Raw genomic sequence first — 15844 nt, 5'->3', positions numbered from 1 at the left:
GCTCCAAAGTAAGTCAGTCTGAATATTAAAGCATCTGAGAAGAAGCAAGGCCCTGCTGAGAGACCCGACTTCCGCGGGGCACTGGGGAGACCCGGCCATTCCCTGTCGCTGGCAGCCAAGCGCCCAGCGGGCGTGGGGGCACCAGGCGGGGCTGGAGATGGGCCACCACCCCTCTACCACGCGCACAGGGGCTGCTGAATCCCTAGGGCTGAGCGCACGTGTGTGTGACGGAGGGTCCGCGGGAAGGCCGCGAGGCCACTCCCACATCATGCCCACCACCACGCCCACCTGAGAAACGCTAGTCCACGCACAAAACTGGCATTTCACGGCTGCCCCTACCTAAAAGGTGATTTTAACCAAACAGACTTTAAGAATCCATTCATTAAAAAGATAATATGTCTGAAACAGAAGAATACGCTTTTGAATGTCCCACTGCCTCCTTTGGACGAATCACGGCACAAAAGGGAGCTTCGCCGACTTCCAGGGCCCTGTGTCCCGCCTGGGCAAGCCCGAAACCCGGACGCTCTCGCCAGAAAGCGCCGACCACTCCATTCTTTGACTGATGGTTCAGTCTGTTCGTTAGTTCTTTCATGATCAATGTCAAGATACTAAACACATATAAATCAGGTGTGTTCTGAGTTCAGCAGAAATATCCAATTAAAAAAAATAAATACAAAAACTACGAGTGTAGCCCTGGTTACTTACCACGGCCTGGCTGGAGCTTTCCTGCAAATCCCACAGCAGGATGTGGTTGTCGGCCAACGAGATGACCTTCGTCCCATCGCCTGTGGGCTCCCAGGTGACGCTGAAAGAGGGGAACGCCCAACATTAACACAGGCGGCCGGGGGTCCACACGAGGCCCCCCCACCCCTGAGCCCGCGGCCTGCAGGGTGGTGCACATCAGAGCAGATGACGACGCTGCCCGGCGCGGTGTCCGCTCCTGGACGAGGGCTGGGCGCGTCCTTCCCCCAGATGCTCGATGTGAGGGGGGGAGGCCTCTGGGCGGTGATTAGGGGAAGGAGAGGTCAGGAGGGCGGGGCCTGATGGGAGCGGCGCCCTTGTAGGGCTGGCACCAGGGCCAGCGGGGGAGCGCACGTGCACCCTCTCTCGTGTCTCTGTCTCTCTGTCCTTCCCTCACATTGTCTGTGTCCCTGTCTCTCTCTGTCTCTGTCTTTCTCTCCTGTGTGTCTCTCTCTGTCTCTGTCTCTCCCTCACGTGCGTCTCTGCCTCTTTCTCCTCCCCCAGCCCTGCCATGTGAGCACACAGTGAGAAGGTGGCCATCTATACACCAGGAAGGGAGGCTCACCAGAAGCCGACAGCGCCTGACCCCCGACCCAGATGCCCAGCCTCCAGAACTGCAAGAATCCAGCATTTGTGTCACACAGGCCCCTGGTCGGATGTTATGTGGTGGTGGCCAAGGTGACAGAGACCTGTGCCGCATGTTCGCGGTGCCTAGGGACAGAGAGCTGACTGCTGTGGCCAGGGTGGGCCTGCGGCCGGGCCGGGAGGCCCAGAGTGGGCGACGCATGGTGGCAGGAGACCCACGCCCGCTGCGGTGGCTCCTGTCCCACCCACGGACAAGAGCAGGGCCACGAGCAGGCAGAGAAAGGGCATGCGGTCCTGATGGACCTGCTGACCTGGCCTGGGTCCCTATGTTCCAGCCACTCTGAGCTCCAGAGCCCCATTACCTGAAGCCAAAGCCATCCTAGCTGGCACCACGCATGTCTGAGTGACGAACAGGGGACCCTGGTTCACACCATGTGCAGAGAAGCCATGGGCGAATCCAGGACTTCCCAGGTTGGTCACAAATGGATTTCTGTCTTCCCTGATGAGACCGTTAAGGTGCTAAGGAGGAGTACCTCACTACCAGCGGTCCACATGGGGGTCCCGTAGCCGCCCACAGACCCCGTTCCGAGCACAGGGCTGCCTGGGTGTCCTCCTCACACCACCGTCCACAGCTGTCAGCGGAGCCACGACTACTTTGAATCTCAACATTAATACAACCCAAACCAGTTTCATCTCACTTATACAGTTCATGGGCTGCACACAAAGTTCACAGCCCACAGATGCATCACTCCTGTAGCAGACAGAGCGCCTCCTGTGGCTTTTCTAATAACAATAAAATACTCCCAACTTCCAATAAATAAAATACAACACAATAGCTGAAAGAGAGCCGAGACTTTAGGGCTGAAGCCTGCGGCTCCCATCTTGCTGCGATACCAACTGGTGCCAACTCTGAAGACATCCTGAGCAAGGGGACAGATCCCTCAGCTGCTGTTTCCGCAGGCAAACTTGGGATGACAAGGCAGGGGACGCAGCCTGAGAGGGGGTGGGAATGTGTCCGTGGTCTCATGCTGGAGGGAGCAGCCCACTTACCTCGCCCGACATGCTCTGTCCGAGTCCACTTGGGATGCCTAACACCACACCTGGGCTTGGACAGCTAGAAGTGGGGGGAACAGGCTCAGGGTGAGACATAGTCAGGCTCTGCAAGGACCCGCTCCTGGCTCACAGTGTCTACTCACTGTGTGCTTACATGGGGAGGGACCGGGAAAGCCTGTGGGTCCCCTAAATCAGGGCACTAATCCTACCATGGAAGCTCCTTTCTCAGATCTAAGCACCATTAACTGGGGATCAGCATTTCAACATATGAATTAGGCAGTGTAAGTCCAGGCAGAGGAAATCCAGGGGCAAAATACTTCTAAAAACCAAAATTAGTCAAAGGGGGAAATAAAGCTTAAAACCTGTTTATTGCTTACAAACCGCAGTCCAGCAAGCAAGCAGGCCAGCCCCTCCCTTTAAACTCTCAGGTTCAGACACGCCCTCGGTTGCCCAGGTAATTACCCACTGACACAGAGATGAACTTCTCTCCACCCTGAGGATACGCAAATGCACTAAAGCCATGCCAGATAATCTGGAAATGTTTCAATTTTACCCACAGTGGGGACACAAAATGCAGTCCACACACTAGAGTTAGGGGTGTTGAATTTAGACTAATTCATGAGCTCTTGACGAGATCTTGTTTAATCAACGCACCCCCCCCCCAACACACACACACACACACACACACCCATGCTGGGATGAGGACCCTGTGTGGCCATGGAGATAAGTACTGACAGTAGCTGCCAGCATGTTATCAAGACCATAGTCTCATCATTGCACAGGTACCAGGCATTTTCAACAAAAACTCCAGAAAGCCAGAGATTCCCAGGTAGCTGACAAATCACAGCGAGAGAATTAGCGGGTTCGATGCCAAGACTGGCTACCTAATTATGAAGCAAAGTTGGCAGCTTGCAGGTCACCACCTCTCCCCACAGACCACTGTAACGGCACATGAAGACGAGTCCAGGACCCCTTCTTTGGCCTGGAACATTTAGAGATGGCTTCCCCAGCCAGCAGACAGGCTTCCGGAGAGCAGACCCAATGTACAGTCTCTCACATCCCCAACAAGTGACCAGTAACGTGGAGTGCATGGCACTCAATTAGTAGGTGCACTTTATTAACAAGAGCAGTTAATTAACACTGGTTCATGAGTTCTAAGGAAAGGTGAAGACCTCCAGGTAAGAGAGGAGATGCAGCATTAAAAAATGAAACCATTTTAAGTCCGTTTAGTTATTGCAAGCACCTTACAGTCAGAAAATGGCCAAAACCCTAAAATGAGAGATGGCTGCAAAGGACTCCGAGCAGCCAGACGCCCAGCGGAGCTCGACGGGCTGACATCTGCTCCGCATCCCAGTGTCCCTCCGGCCCTTACTCCGCATCCCCTCACAGCTTCCATCGCCGGAGTGCCAACATACTCCACTCTCTGGGCCCTGTGTCTACAGAGGCAGCACTGTGGGCCAGGCCCGGGCAGGGCAGGGGTGCCAGAAGCAGGGACACAGAGCACCGGGCAGGCTGCAGTGGACAGGAGGACGAGGGCGGAGGGCGGGGGCGGCAGGAAGGCCCAGGGAGCCACGCTTTCACCTGGCGCGCCAGAAACCCGGGCACTGCCACGGAGCGAGCAGCTTCGCTCCTGATCACGGCCAGCAAACACTGGCATGTGCTCAGTGTGCGCTGATTAAAAGGGAGTAAATGTTTTAGAAAATTCTGCCCAATATGGCAATCCTTCAAAAATTCTGACATTTAACTTCAGCACACCTCAGTGATAGAGAAAATTCAAATTATTGAAAAGGGCAGCCCTCAGGATTTCAGTTAGCTAAGTTTTAAATATAGTCAAAATTTCAAAAACAGAATTGAGTTAGTCTCATAAAAAAACTGCAAATCAATCTGCATTACATGCACAGATGCAAGGGGCCCAAGCACCCTCCACGGAACATGACTCCGACGCTTCTAGCATGTTTTGTGGCAGATACCCCAACACTGAGCACCACAGAATGGCCTCCAGAGGCAAAACCCCACACACCAGCAGTGGAACAGCCCCCACAGGCCACCCCCAAGCCCTCCCAGACTGCCCCCCAACACAACACTACACCCCCAGGGAGAGACTGAGATGTGCCCTCTCTCCACTCCTAGGCAGTGGACAGCTTGCACTTCTGAGAAATACCGGTGACTCTGGGGCATTAGGAGCAGTGGACAGGCCCCCACGCACTCCTCGGCATCTACAGGGACAGATCTGCGTACACACAGGACAGCTCGTATGCTCTGGGGCATCTGCGGGGACAGGTCTGTGTACACACAGGACAGGCCTGTGCACTCCAGGGCATCTGTGGGGACAGGTCCGTGTACACACAGGACAGCCCCAGGTGCTCAGGGGCATCTACAGGGACAGGCGTGCGTACACACAGGATGGGCCCTGGCGCTCCTGGGCATCTATGATATGGGTTGGGTAGATGGCAAATCAATGCCAAGAGCCCATGAAAACTCATTTCCTAGTGGCCCTCATTTCTTTTTCTTTAGCAAGACACCTTCATACAAATTTGCATAAGCATCATTTCCAAAGATGTAGGGAATCCAAACTGAGTGATGTGTGCCCTCCAGAAACCACATCAAACAGCAAGGGGAGGCCACGGGGAGGCAGCGCGCTCCCCCAGGACCCGCCGCGGCACCCGCACCTCTTCTCCGGCTGAGAGAACGGGTCACCTCGGCCTCACGGCGTTACGGGAGTGGAGGAAAGAAGTGAGGGGCAGAAAGGGGTTTTCTTCAGGCAACTGGCTCCCTGTTCCTGCCGTTTTCTCCTCACCCAACAGGTCTGCTGTCTGCCTTTCTATAGGCTAAGGGACATGTTTTTGAGAGAAAGCTTGTGTTTCTCTGTAATATTATCAGAGGAAACAATCAAATGAGCTTCAAGTGGCCACTGAAGCACCTTTTATACCTAAAAAGGAAAAATATAGAACCATTCAAAAGGAAGCAAGAGGAAGCTTTAGGAATATAGGACGTAAAGCTCACTTGCTTTAGAAAAGAACATGGCTTCGAGTTCTGACAAGCGAAGCTTTTTAGGATAGCTTCATTTCTTGGGGAACAAAGTCTCCTGCCACTTCTAAAGGTCACGATGAGTATTACAAGGCTGTAATGACTTCCAAGAACACAGGAAAATGGAAGAAAGTGAGTTCTTAGGCAACACCCCACCAACGGCCATTGAACTGAGCCGTGGGCAGCCCTACGTCATCACCCAGGCTGAAAGCGAGCGGCCAGGGTGCCGGGTGCACAGGACGGCTGCTGACCAGCCTTTGGTGAGACCTGGTGACACACTCATTTAGTGTCTATGAAACCAGCAGACCAAAAAGGTTTTTTTCTAGAAAAACTGTCGTAGATGGTACTATGTTTTTAGAGGGTAACAGGCAATGCCCTAAAAAATCAGGCTCTGCAATGCCGTTTCTCAGTAGACATAAATGTCAAGGCAAAGATGGGAGATTTCCAGGGAGAAAATTCACAAGCATCTGAACTCGAGAACACGAGGACCCAACAATTCCAGTGACCTGCAGTTGGAGGAGAGGCTTATTCTTCTGAATAAGGGCTGGAGCTCCAGGGCTGGAGCTGGGAGGGCAAGTCACTTCAGTGAATGACATCGCTCACAGGCTAGGCTGCAGAGAGGCAGCACCTGCTTCTCGGCCCTTCCTCCAGGGAGCTGGTCCAATCCCCCAGGGCAGTCGGACTGCCCTCACACCCGGTCAGCTGCAGCCTGCACAGGCTGTACCTGGGCCATCATTTGTGTCTGGCTGCCTGGCCAGACCGTAAATTCTCCACAAGCACAGACTCACCTACTGGCAGATGCCAAGCACCCAGCACAGAATCTGACCTGCACAGGAGAGGCATTTGCTAAGCAGGTGTAGAAAAAAAACAAGTGAATGAAGAATTCAGTATGTTCCTCTTAGTGTGTCCAGTGCATTTTGTAATGCCTGAAAAATAAAGGTGGAAAAAGATCCTGTGTCTCAAGCACACTCAGTGAAGAATGGCACCCCCGGAACCATTCAGGGGGAGCTTACTACCTAGTGCGGGGAGGACCTCATGACGAAGAGGTCTTGCTTGCTGAGCACCTCTGGCAAGGACTGCTGAAGGCGTGCTCGGGGGTCCTCTGCCCTGTCCTCTCTCTACCTCGCCCTCCAAAACCCACCCACGCCCCCCTCTGAGCAGCGAAATGCATGGTGGCGTCTGTGCCAATGGAACCAAAACTGAGCTGCCCAGCGTGGGTCCCCCAGTCCCACGTTTATCCCCAAGAGCACCCTGACCCCCAGATGCACCCAACAGAACCCTGTGGCACCCCTCACCCCCACCCCATCTTTTCTGTCAATGGTGTGCAATTCTCCTGGAAACAAAAACTTTGGAGTAATTTTTTTACATCTCTCTATCATTCTCAGAGTCTACATACAAAACCAAGAAAACTTGCTGAATTTCATTTTTAATGTCTCTGGTTCTCTGCTTTTCCTTCAGCATGACCACAATCTGCCCTTGGCTTCCTGACTTTCTTACAGCCCTGGTGTGGAAATGCGCTCTCTCCAGCCCCTCAGAACAGGCCCACCAATAGCCAGGGTCAGTCCCATCCCAACACCTCTGCTGTTCCCTGTTATTAAAGCACAGAAACTTTACAAGGTCTCATTTTTTGGAAATGCTACTGAGTTTCAACTCAACTGCCACTTTAACAGGAAGTTAGCTTCAGCAAGGCCACACCAAATGTTTGTGAGCACCTGCGTTTGCCAGGTTTACACGGAATATTGTCACGTCCACCCAACTTTATGAACGCACTCACTCAGCTAGGATTCGGACCCTGGCTTTGAGCTGGGCTGCCCAGCAGCTTCTGTTCCTAGCTCTCTGGGGAGTGCTCACTGCCCAGGGACTGGACCACAGTGACCGGAGGATCAGGCCCTGCTGGCAGTCACACAACCCTTTACCGAAGGCGACAGCAGTGCAGAGCAGCAGGATCCCCCCCGTCCGCAACGCAGTCTCCACTTGGCCAAGCACAGGCATCTTCCTATCGAGTGGCCAGCTCCCTGTGGACTTCCCCTGCTAGCTCGGCAGCGCCCAGGGCCAGGCTGCAAGCGTCCACATGGCAGCCGCTGGTGTTTCACTTGCACAGCCAGCTTCGTTAAAGAGCCCTTGGCACACGCACACAGCCTAAGACCAACACCCGCCCTGCCCCCGGGGGCCGTGGGCAGGAGTCTTCAGGCCCCTCCCATGCTACTGCCTAGTTTTTAAAGGACCTGATAATAATAGAAAACCTCTGGTGCTCCTGCAATAAATTTGCATAAGTCTTTGAATAAAGCTCAAAAAAGACTTGTTTCACATGAAAAGATGCTCCACATCACTAGTTATCAGAGAAATGCAAATTAAAACCACAATGAGATATCACCTCACACCAGTAAGCATGGCCACCATTCAAAAGACAAACAACAACAAATGTTGGCGAGCGTGTGGAGAAAGGGGAACCCTCCTGCACTGCTGGTGGGAATGTAAATTAGTTCAACCATTGTGGAAAGCAGTATGGAGGTTCCTCAAAGAGCTCAAAATAGAAATACCATTTGACCCAGGAATTCCACTTCTAGGAATTTACCCTAAGGATGCAGCACTCCAGTTTGAAAAAGACAGATGCACCCCTATGTTTATCATAGTACTATAGCCAAGAAATGGAAGCAACCTAAGTGTCCATCAGTAGATGAATGGATAAAGAAGATGTGGTACATATACACAATGAAATATTATTCAGCCATAAGAAGAAAATAAATCCTACCATTTGCAACAACATGGATGGAGGTAGAGGGTATTATGCTCAGTGAAATATGCCAAGCGGAGAAAAACAAATACCAAATGATTTCACTCATCTGTGGAGTATAAGAACAAAGGAAAAACTGAAGGAACAAAACAGCAGCAGAATCACAGAACCCAAGAATGGACTAACAGTTACCAAAGGGAAAGGGACTGGGGAGAATGGGAGGGTAGAGAGGGATAAGGCTGGGGAAGAAGAAAGGGGGAATTATGATTAGCATGTATAATGTGTGGGGTGGGGGAAAGGGGAGGGCTTTGCAACACAGAGAAGACAAGTAGTGATTCTACAACATCTTACTACGCTGATGGACAGCGACTGTAACGGGGCGTGTGGGGGGGACTTGGGGTAGGGGAGAGCCTAGTAAACATACTGTTCTTCAAAAAAAAAAAAAAAAAGACTTGTTTCAACTCTGAATGATGGCAAATCTTAGGTAAAGATTTGATGTATTTCATACAAAATGCAAAATTTTAAAGGTTTACTATAGTACAAATGAACAAATACTGGAAAGTAAATCAAAATCCCTTTCTTGGAGCAGTAACCCCTGGTTACTAGTCAGAGTGCCAGCAAGGTGCCCGTGTCAGCGTTCAGCCCACAGGAAAGGGGGGCTGCTTGGGACGGAAATGCCGTCCATGGCTGTGGTCCAAGCCAGCCTCCGTGTCAGCCCGAGAGCTGGTGCTGCACTGCAGACTCCCTCCTTGCGAGAGCAACCAGGGGTACCTGGGGAAGGAGGGGGTGCCGCCTGCCCAGGACCCTGGGGTCGGCCCAGCCCCTGGCAGTGCGGGACGCTGCCCACCAGGCGCAGGCCCTGTGCGGCCCTTCACGGGCGCTCTCCTCTCCATTGCACCGTGAGCCTAAGAGGTGATCACTGCTTTTGTCTTCCTCATTTTACAGATGAGGAAACACCCGTGGGAAGCTGAGTGACCTGCCCAAACTACGAGCTGCGGATGGCAGAGCTAAGATCCAAGCAAGGGCTGACTTCACGGCCTCGGGTCTGGGTCAGGCCTGAAAGTTCATTTGCAAGAAGCTTGTTGGCGTCAGTGCCGGCATCAGGCAGAAGGACCGACACTGCGGCGCTGACATGCGGGAACCTAAGGCCAGGTAGTCATATTTCCTCCCAGGCCTTGGCCCCTGGGGCTGCCCCTTGCAAAGACGCTCACACGCACCTCTGAGAAGTGTTTCCATAAGGCAATCCCTGAGCACGTCTACAGGGAGAAGGGGGCCAAGGAAGAACCTTCCAGAAAGGTAAAGTAATGAGTCATTAACCCAAAGAAACATCTAACTTCTCAGTATTAAGGGGTTTTTAAAGACTGAACACACTCCCACATAAAATGCATGTACAACCAAAAACCCAGGGCATCTGAGGAGGATGCAGAGAGCGACGTACAGCCCGGTCTGTAGCCAGCCTGCCGGCATCTGGGCCCTGGCTCGTGATGCCTGACCCTTTCGGCACTCCCCTCCTCTGCCCAGTGGGTGCCATGCTCAGGTGCCAGCATGAGAGGCTGGTGAAGAGCGAACAAGGCAATGTCCTGAAAAGCACCTGCACAGAGGAAGTGCTCACTGAGCCTCAGACAGCACCGGGTGCACTCAGTCCTGCACTTCCCGCGTAGGGCACTGGGCTGCCCTCTGGGGTATTTGGGAAAGTGGGGTGCAGGCACAGTCTTTAGTTTTCACAATAACTGGGATGGCCAGAGCTAGATGTCTCATGATACAGCCGTCAACAAGGATGCCCCACCCCAAGTGCAAGAGCCTCCCTTTAAGAAAACCACAAAACCTACTTTGAATTTGGCTGGAACATTAAAATTACCACCTTTCCATGCACCCAAAAAATCCCATGGGGATTTACTTTAAGGCAAAAAAGAAAAACTTGAGGAGAGGTCAGACCCTCAAATCTATCTGCCCTGAAAGGTGCCCACATCTAATGCTGCTTCCTGGGCCCCCAGCTCATGCCCAGCAGCCCGGGTCCTGGGTGGCCCACAGCACTTCCCGCCCCTGGGCTTCCCTGGGGTGGTCTTCCACCCAACAGCCATCCAGGCCTCCTGTGAACCCCGGGGTCCCTCACATGGCAGAGCTGGGAGGGAGCGTCTGCCACAGGTGCCTGCGGAGAGCCCGGTCTGGGCCCCTGCCCAGGCGGTGTCCCACTCTGTACTGATTTCAAAGGCAATATACAAATCTGGAAAAAAAAAACCCTCACTCCCTCCGTCTCAGAATATTAGACCCCAGCAGTCTTCCCTGAAGGGCGGCCAGGTCCCCAGCTGCTGAGGAAGCGGCTGGCTGCTGGGACTGCTGGCATCAGCCCATCCCCAGCCCGAGGGCAGTCCATGCTCTGGGCCCCAGGCCTGCTCCCCGCAGGAGCTCCCGGGGGTGAGTACCAGAAACCTGGGCAGACCCTACAGGAGGGGCTTCCCTCCAGGTTCCAGAATGAGCTGGCACAGGAAAGACAAGGGTGAGCAGGAAAGATGCCAAGTCTGCTCTGGAGCTCACCTTCACTGGGGGGGGCACACACACACCCCATACACACACAAACCCCATACACACACACACACACACCCTGCACACACACACTCGGCATGCACACACACACCATGTACACACACACCTGACACACACACACACACATACACCCCATGCATACACACCCGTGTGCACACACCCTGCACACACACACACCCAGCACACACACCACGAACACATACACACCCCGCACACCCACACACACTGCATGCACACGCCCCACACACCCACACCTGACACACACACACTGCACACACATACCCCATGCATACACACCCTGCACACACACACCCCGTGCACACACACCACCACCCCACACACACACATCACGTCAGGTAAGCTGGAGCTCTTATGTGGGGTGCAAGGTGGCCGTGCCCGCCAGCTCCACCGCCACGCCCAGCGTCCCTGACATCCTCAGGAAGGTGTGCCCTCGGCGAGGGGTTCTGGTTCCACAGAGGGATGCCCCATTTGGAGAGCTGACTCTGAACAACTGCAGGACACAGGTTAAAGCCTCTGAGTACTCGCCCTTTATTTCTGAGAGGATGTAAATGAGCAGCCTCTGAAATACATGAGTCAAAGACAAGGGGGGCGAGTCTGCCTTTTCCGCGCTGCAACTTACATGCCGCGCTTACCACGGCCGGGAGATTCCCCAAAGGAAAGAATAGGTACTTTAGGAAACTTGTATTAATTGTGTCACTAATGGATGACGAACTTGCCTTGAAAAAAATCAAGGTTTAGGAGAAAGCCACCAGCCACGCTGGGTGGGTGAGAAGACCCGTGGATTACCCTGCAGGGGCGCGTGTGAACCGGACTCAAGGACGCAGGCAGAGCGCCCGGCGAGAGCCTGCGGGTGGATATTCTGAAAGGAGGACAGACCCAGCACAGGGCTGGGAACACAGCTTTCCCGGGACGGGACACACTCTCGACTGTCCCCACTGCCACACACCCTCAGCTCTCAATAACGAGCTGTGAGGGACAAGAAATGGGGCCCAGCATCCAGGCACTCCGGGACCAACATCATTGGTGAGCTTGGGCTGGCTCACCATTAAAAACGAAGAAAAAATAAAACCATGCAGACACAGAGCGGGGAGTCAGTAAAAGCTGCCATCACACAAGTCACAGGATTAGAGGATCTACAAGTAAAAACAGCAAAGCTAAATTCACCTTCCAGGCCATTAAGCGGGGTGACCCCATGTGCTTTGGACAGTCCAGCATGACCACAACGGGTCTCCATCCCCTCAATCCCCCAGCACCAGCCCCCCAGCACGGTGAGAGCCCAGGGCGAGAGCGGAGCACGACCCCTGCCAGGCACTTGGCCTCCCGGGTTTAGTCCCGGCCACTTGATGCCTTCTGTGTATCGGCCTTTATCCCAGAACTTACATTCACGTGAGAAGCTTCAATAACCACAGCCTCTCTGTTCTTCCCCAGGGCAGGGTGATGCCGGATCCCCTGAAGAAAAGCATTTCTAAGGCACCTCCACTGGCCTGAAAGTGACGGAGAGCCAGACACGGCGTGCAGACCGCGCTGCTGAGGAGAGCTGCCCCCTACCCCGCATTCCTCTGTCTATCATGGGGGATGCAGAGAAAACAGCTGTCGTTTCATCTCATAGGTGGCGACCCCTCAGATCACTAGTGCCGGCGGCCACCTTGGAATGACTGGAGTGTGCAAGGTGCAGTAAGAAGACAGACTCTACTTTATCACGGACCATCACCACGCACGGGCACTGCACATGAAGGGAAATGACTCCAAGTATCTGCCACACTTGCCCCTCCAAACTAAGAAGGTATTGCTCTGTTCATAAAAGCCATCCCTTTTTCTGCTTTATCACTCCACCAGTGAATCTGAGAGGACATGAAATTATACCAACAAGTCAAGAGCAAAGCTGCACACATCTGACCTGGGTATGATCCATCCCCATCATGATCACTGAGAGAACCACAGAGAAGGGCTGTTTCTGTAAATAAACCCAAATAAAACATCCAGACTCCTTTTAGGCAGTTAGCAAGGACCGTAACAGCAGAAATGATGGTTTTAATTTGGCCGGTTTCATGCCAATCAAACAAAATACCTACTTTCCCTCAGACTCATAGTGCTAAGTGGATGGTTCACTCGGGATGCTGGCAACTGGGGTGGGGACAGCTCTAAGGTCGCTCACGATTCTTAAAGCCACCTTAGTATACAACTGATTTAACTCCACATCACCTACATACCTTACATGCTCCCCTCCACCACCAAGGGGGGAACGGGGTCGCCGTGACATCTGCCGGCATGTGACACAGCCGCCACCAGGATGGGGGCTGGCACGCGTGCCCCACACGAGGCGGCCGCAAACCCTAGGGAACCAAGACTTAAACACCAAGGCTGTGCCCCAGACTTACCAGGCTTGTTCCCTCGCTGATAAAGGGAAATCCTTAAGAAGGAAAAGTACCTAATAAGTCACTGGTTACCAGATTTTGAGAAACCCTTTAAAACATGTAATAGATCAGTTCCCCAGGTTACACATCACTCTCTTAAAAATGCAGATTAGGCAATAATTTCTTCCTGCTCCAAAATTCACAATAGAGTACAAAATAGTTTTTCACAGGTCTACAAGGATTTAAAAGAAAAGACTTTAAGAGTCACACCATTAAGTCAAGAAGCATGCTCTGATGAAATCTGGGCACACACCAGCTGTCCCTGGCTGGGACACACGCAATGCTGCAGTGGCAGAATCATGCCTATGCACCGCCTGGCGCCCGACAGACGAGTTTCTAAGTTTTGTCATGGGGTGACTCTGGTACTAAGTCTCTTCTTCTGCCGTCTTGCCTGGATATAGTTCCATCAACTAAATAACTCCACTTTGGGGCAGACAAAAGCAGAGGACAAATACAGGCTGGACGTCAGGGAAAGGTCCTGTTTTCAGGCTCTTGTCCTTTGTGTGGTGGCTGAGGAGACACTCCTTGGCCTCTGTGCACACCTCAGCAGAAGCGGGGGCTCTGCACCAGGAACTCGGAAGGGGAGCAGGGCCCGCTGTGAAGGCATGGGCAGCAAGAGACTGGCCCTGGTCCTCTGGACCTGCTCCCCGCAAAGCCTCCCCCTGGTGGGGATGGCTGAGGCCCAGCATGCCCATCCCTGGCACACATGTAGGTAACGACAGGCACAAACGGGCTGGCCCCCCAGAGCCTGGCTCCACACCAGAGTCCCACTGTCCTGTCCTGTCTCATCCCAGAGAGAGCCGGGGCTCAGAACGTCCTCTGGCTCACAGCACACACCAGCCCTGCAGCCCCCGGGCACCGCTCAGCGCTCATAGTCCCTCACCTGCTGGCCATGCGGTCGCTGCCGAGTCCCTCAGACCTGGGGGACCGGGCACGCCAGAAAGCCTGGGCTAACACTGCACCTGCCCCATGGGCAGGTGCTGAAACCTACACCTTCTGCTCCCAGGCCTTCCCAGAAAGGCCAAAGTTAGCTTTCAAGTACATGTTCTTAGAAATAAAACATTCCACCCAAGCTCCGAGCAGAGGTCCGGGCCCTCCCTCTCCTTTTTCTGCTAATTCTCTTCTTTCATCCCCTGACCCCCGTTTTTCAGGCAGTAGAAGAATAGGCTAGTTTAAAATTCTCACACACAGAGTTAGTACACCTTCAGGTTTAAAATGTTAACATTATTTACACCTCACATTTAAATACCACAGCTAGAACCAAAAAACACATTCATCTAAATCTCCCTCTGGATAAAGTGGCATGTTCTGCCCGGCTTGTTCCGCAAAACACCATTCGGTTCAGAGCATGATTAAAGGAAACATACTTTGAACCATATTTAGTGGAAACCTGAACTAAAATCTTAGAGAGGTATGGATTGCCTCTGAAATATAAATAATGATGCTTTCTGCACTGTACATTCAGATTTTTGTATTCTGAATCTTCCTAGAGTAAGCTGAGCCTGTACATTGCATTCTTACTGTTTTTAATCATCATCCCTTCTGATACTTAATTTTCATAGCATTGTATGAGGCAAAGGAGACTGACACCCATTCCCATTTTACAACGGAGACCTCAAACAGACTTGAAAGAGGAGGACATTTGTATAGCGTCCTATAATGCCGTAAGACAGATCTTCTCCTGCACAAAGTAAGGGATGGCAGCATTCTGGGCCTCTTAAAAGAAAAGCTGATGGACAACTTTAGAAGCAAGCTGGTAACCAGGGAAGCAACTTCTAGGTGCTGGTTTTAAAAATCTTACACTTACATACATCTAGGTTGGGTCAAACCAAAAAGCACTACCACGAACTGTATAAAATCTGGTGAATCTTCAGTGATGATACTGCCCTAATCCCCGAGAATCCTCTATCACCATTAACACAGGATCTCTGGAAACTTCAAACATATTTCCTCACTTACCCTCAAAGACAACCTCTGCAGGATGTTCAGGGTAACTCTGAATTCACGTCACGTAGCATTCCCCTAAGCCGATTCCCACACAAGCACAACCACAAAAGGACGCAGGCCAAAGCCCTTCTCTCTGGCCGCAGCACCGCGCAGCACGCTCCCTCAGCTGCCTCTGACCCCAGCGCGGCTGCCTGTACCCTTATTCTTTCTTCTATTAAGAGTCCTATGTGTACCCCACCTTCCCGGCTATTCCCAGAAACCCTCAGCCTGCCAGCATCTCAGTGTCACATCATCTCTGCCTATGCCACTGAGGAGGTATTCCCCCCTCGACCCCGAGTTGGCCCAGGAAGCAGAGGTCAGCAGTCCCTGTGTGCAGGCACCATGGACAGCGGCACCGAGAACCCTCCTGTCTGGGCCGCGCAGGGCCGGTGGGGAGGAGGCTGGGACTGACTCTCGGTAACTTTGCTTTGGTCGCTGGAAAGCTTCTGGTTACTGATTGTAGTAACTTCTCCTTTAAAGGAGGTGTTCATTGTCCATGAAACAAGGTGATTTGTAAGACTACTGACAACACATTGGGGAATACAGTGCACCAAGAATATACTGGAGTCTCTATTGTTTTGGCTTTGCTTCCCCTTCCCAGCAGGGAGCATTGATCCACAGCTAAGATGCATAGCTCTTTAACAGCTGGGGAGCCTCTTCTCCACCACCGAAAGGAGATGGAGAACCATAAAATTACCCTGTGCGGCTGATCAGACCTCGAGACAACAGGGATGATGAT

The 15844-nt window shown here is 52.7% G+C and overlaps 1 protein-coding gene across 1 annotated transcript in view; it reads right to left on the bottom strand.

Annotated features, from left to right (window-relative positions):
- Window positions 1-15844, bottom strand: part of EIPR1 (EARP complex and GARP complex interacting protein 1) — a 128744-nt gene that overhangs the window by 17659 nt on the left and 95241 nt on the right. The window contains exon 5 of the mRNA XM_073217254.1: window positions 706-805. Within this exon, the coding sequence (XP_073073355.1) occupies window positions 706-805 (100 nt within the window). The remainder of the gene's footprint in view (window positions 1-705; window positions 806-15844) is intronic.

Source organism: Manis javanica, chromosome 1 (assembly GCF_040802235.1).
Source record: "Manis javanica isolate MJ-LG chromosome 1, MJ_LKY, whole genome shotgun sequence".
NCBI classification, from domain to species: Eukaryota; Metazoa; Chordata; class Mammalia; order Pholidota; family Manidae; genus Manis; species Manis javanica.
This window is presented reverse-complemented; position numbering and strand designations above follow the sequence as displayed.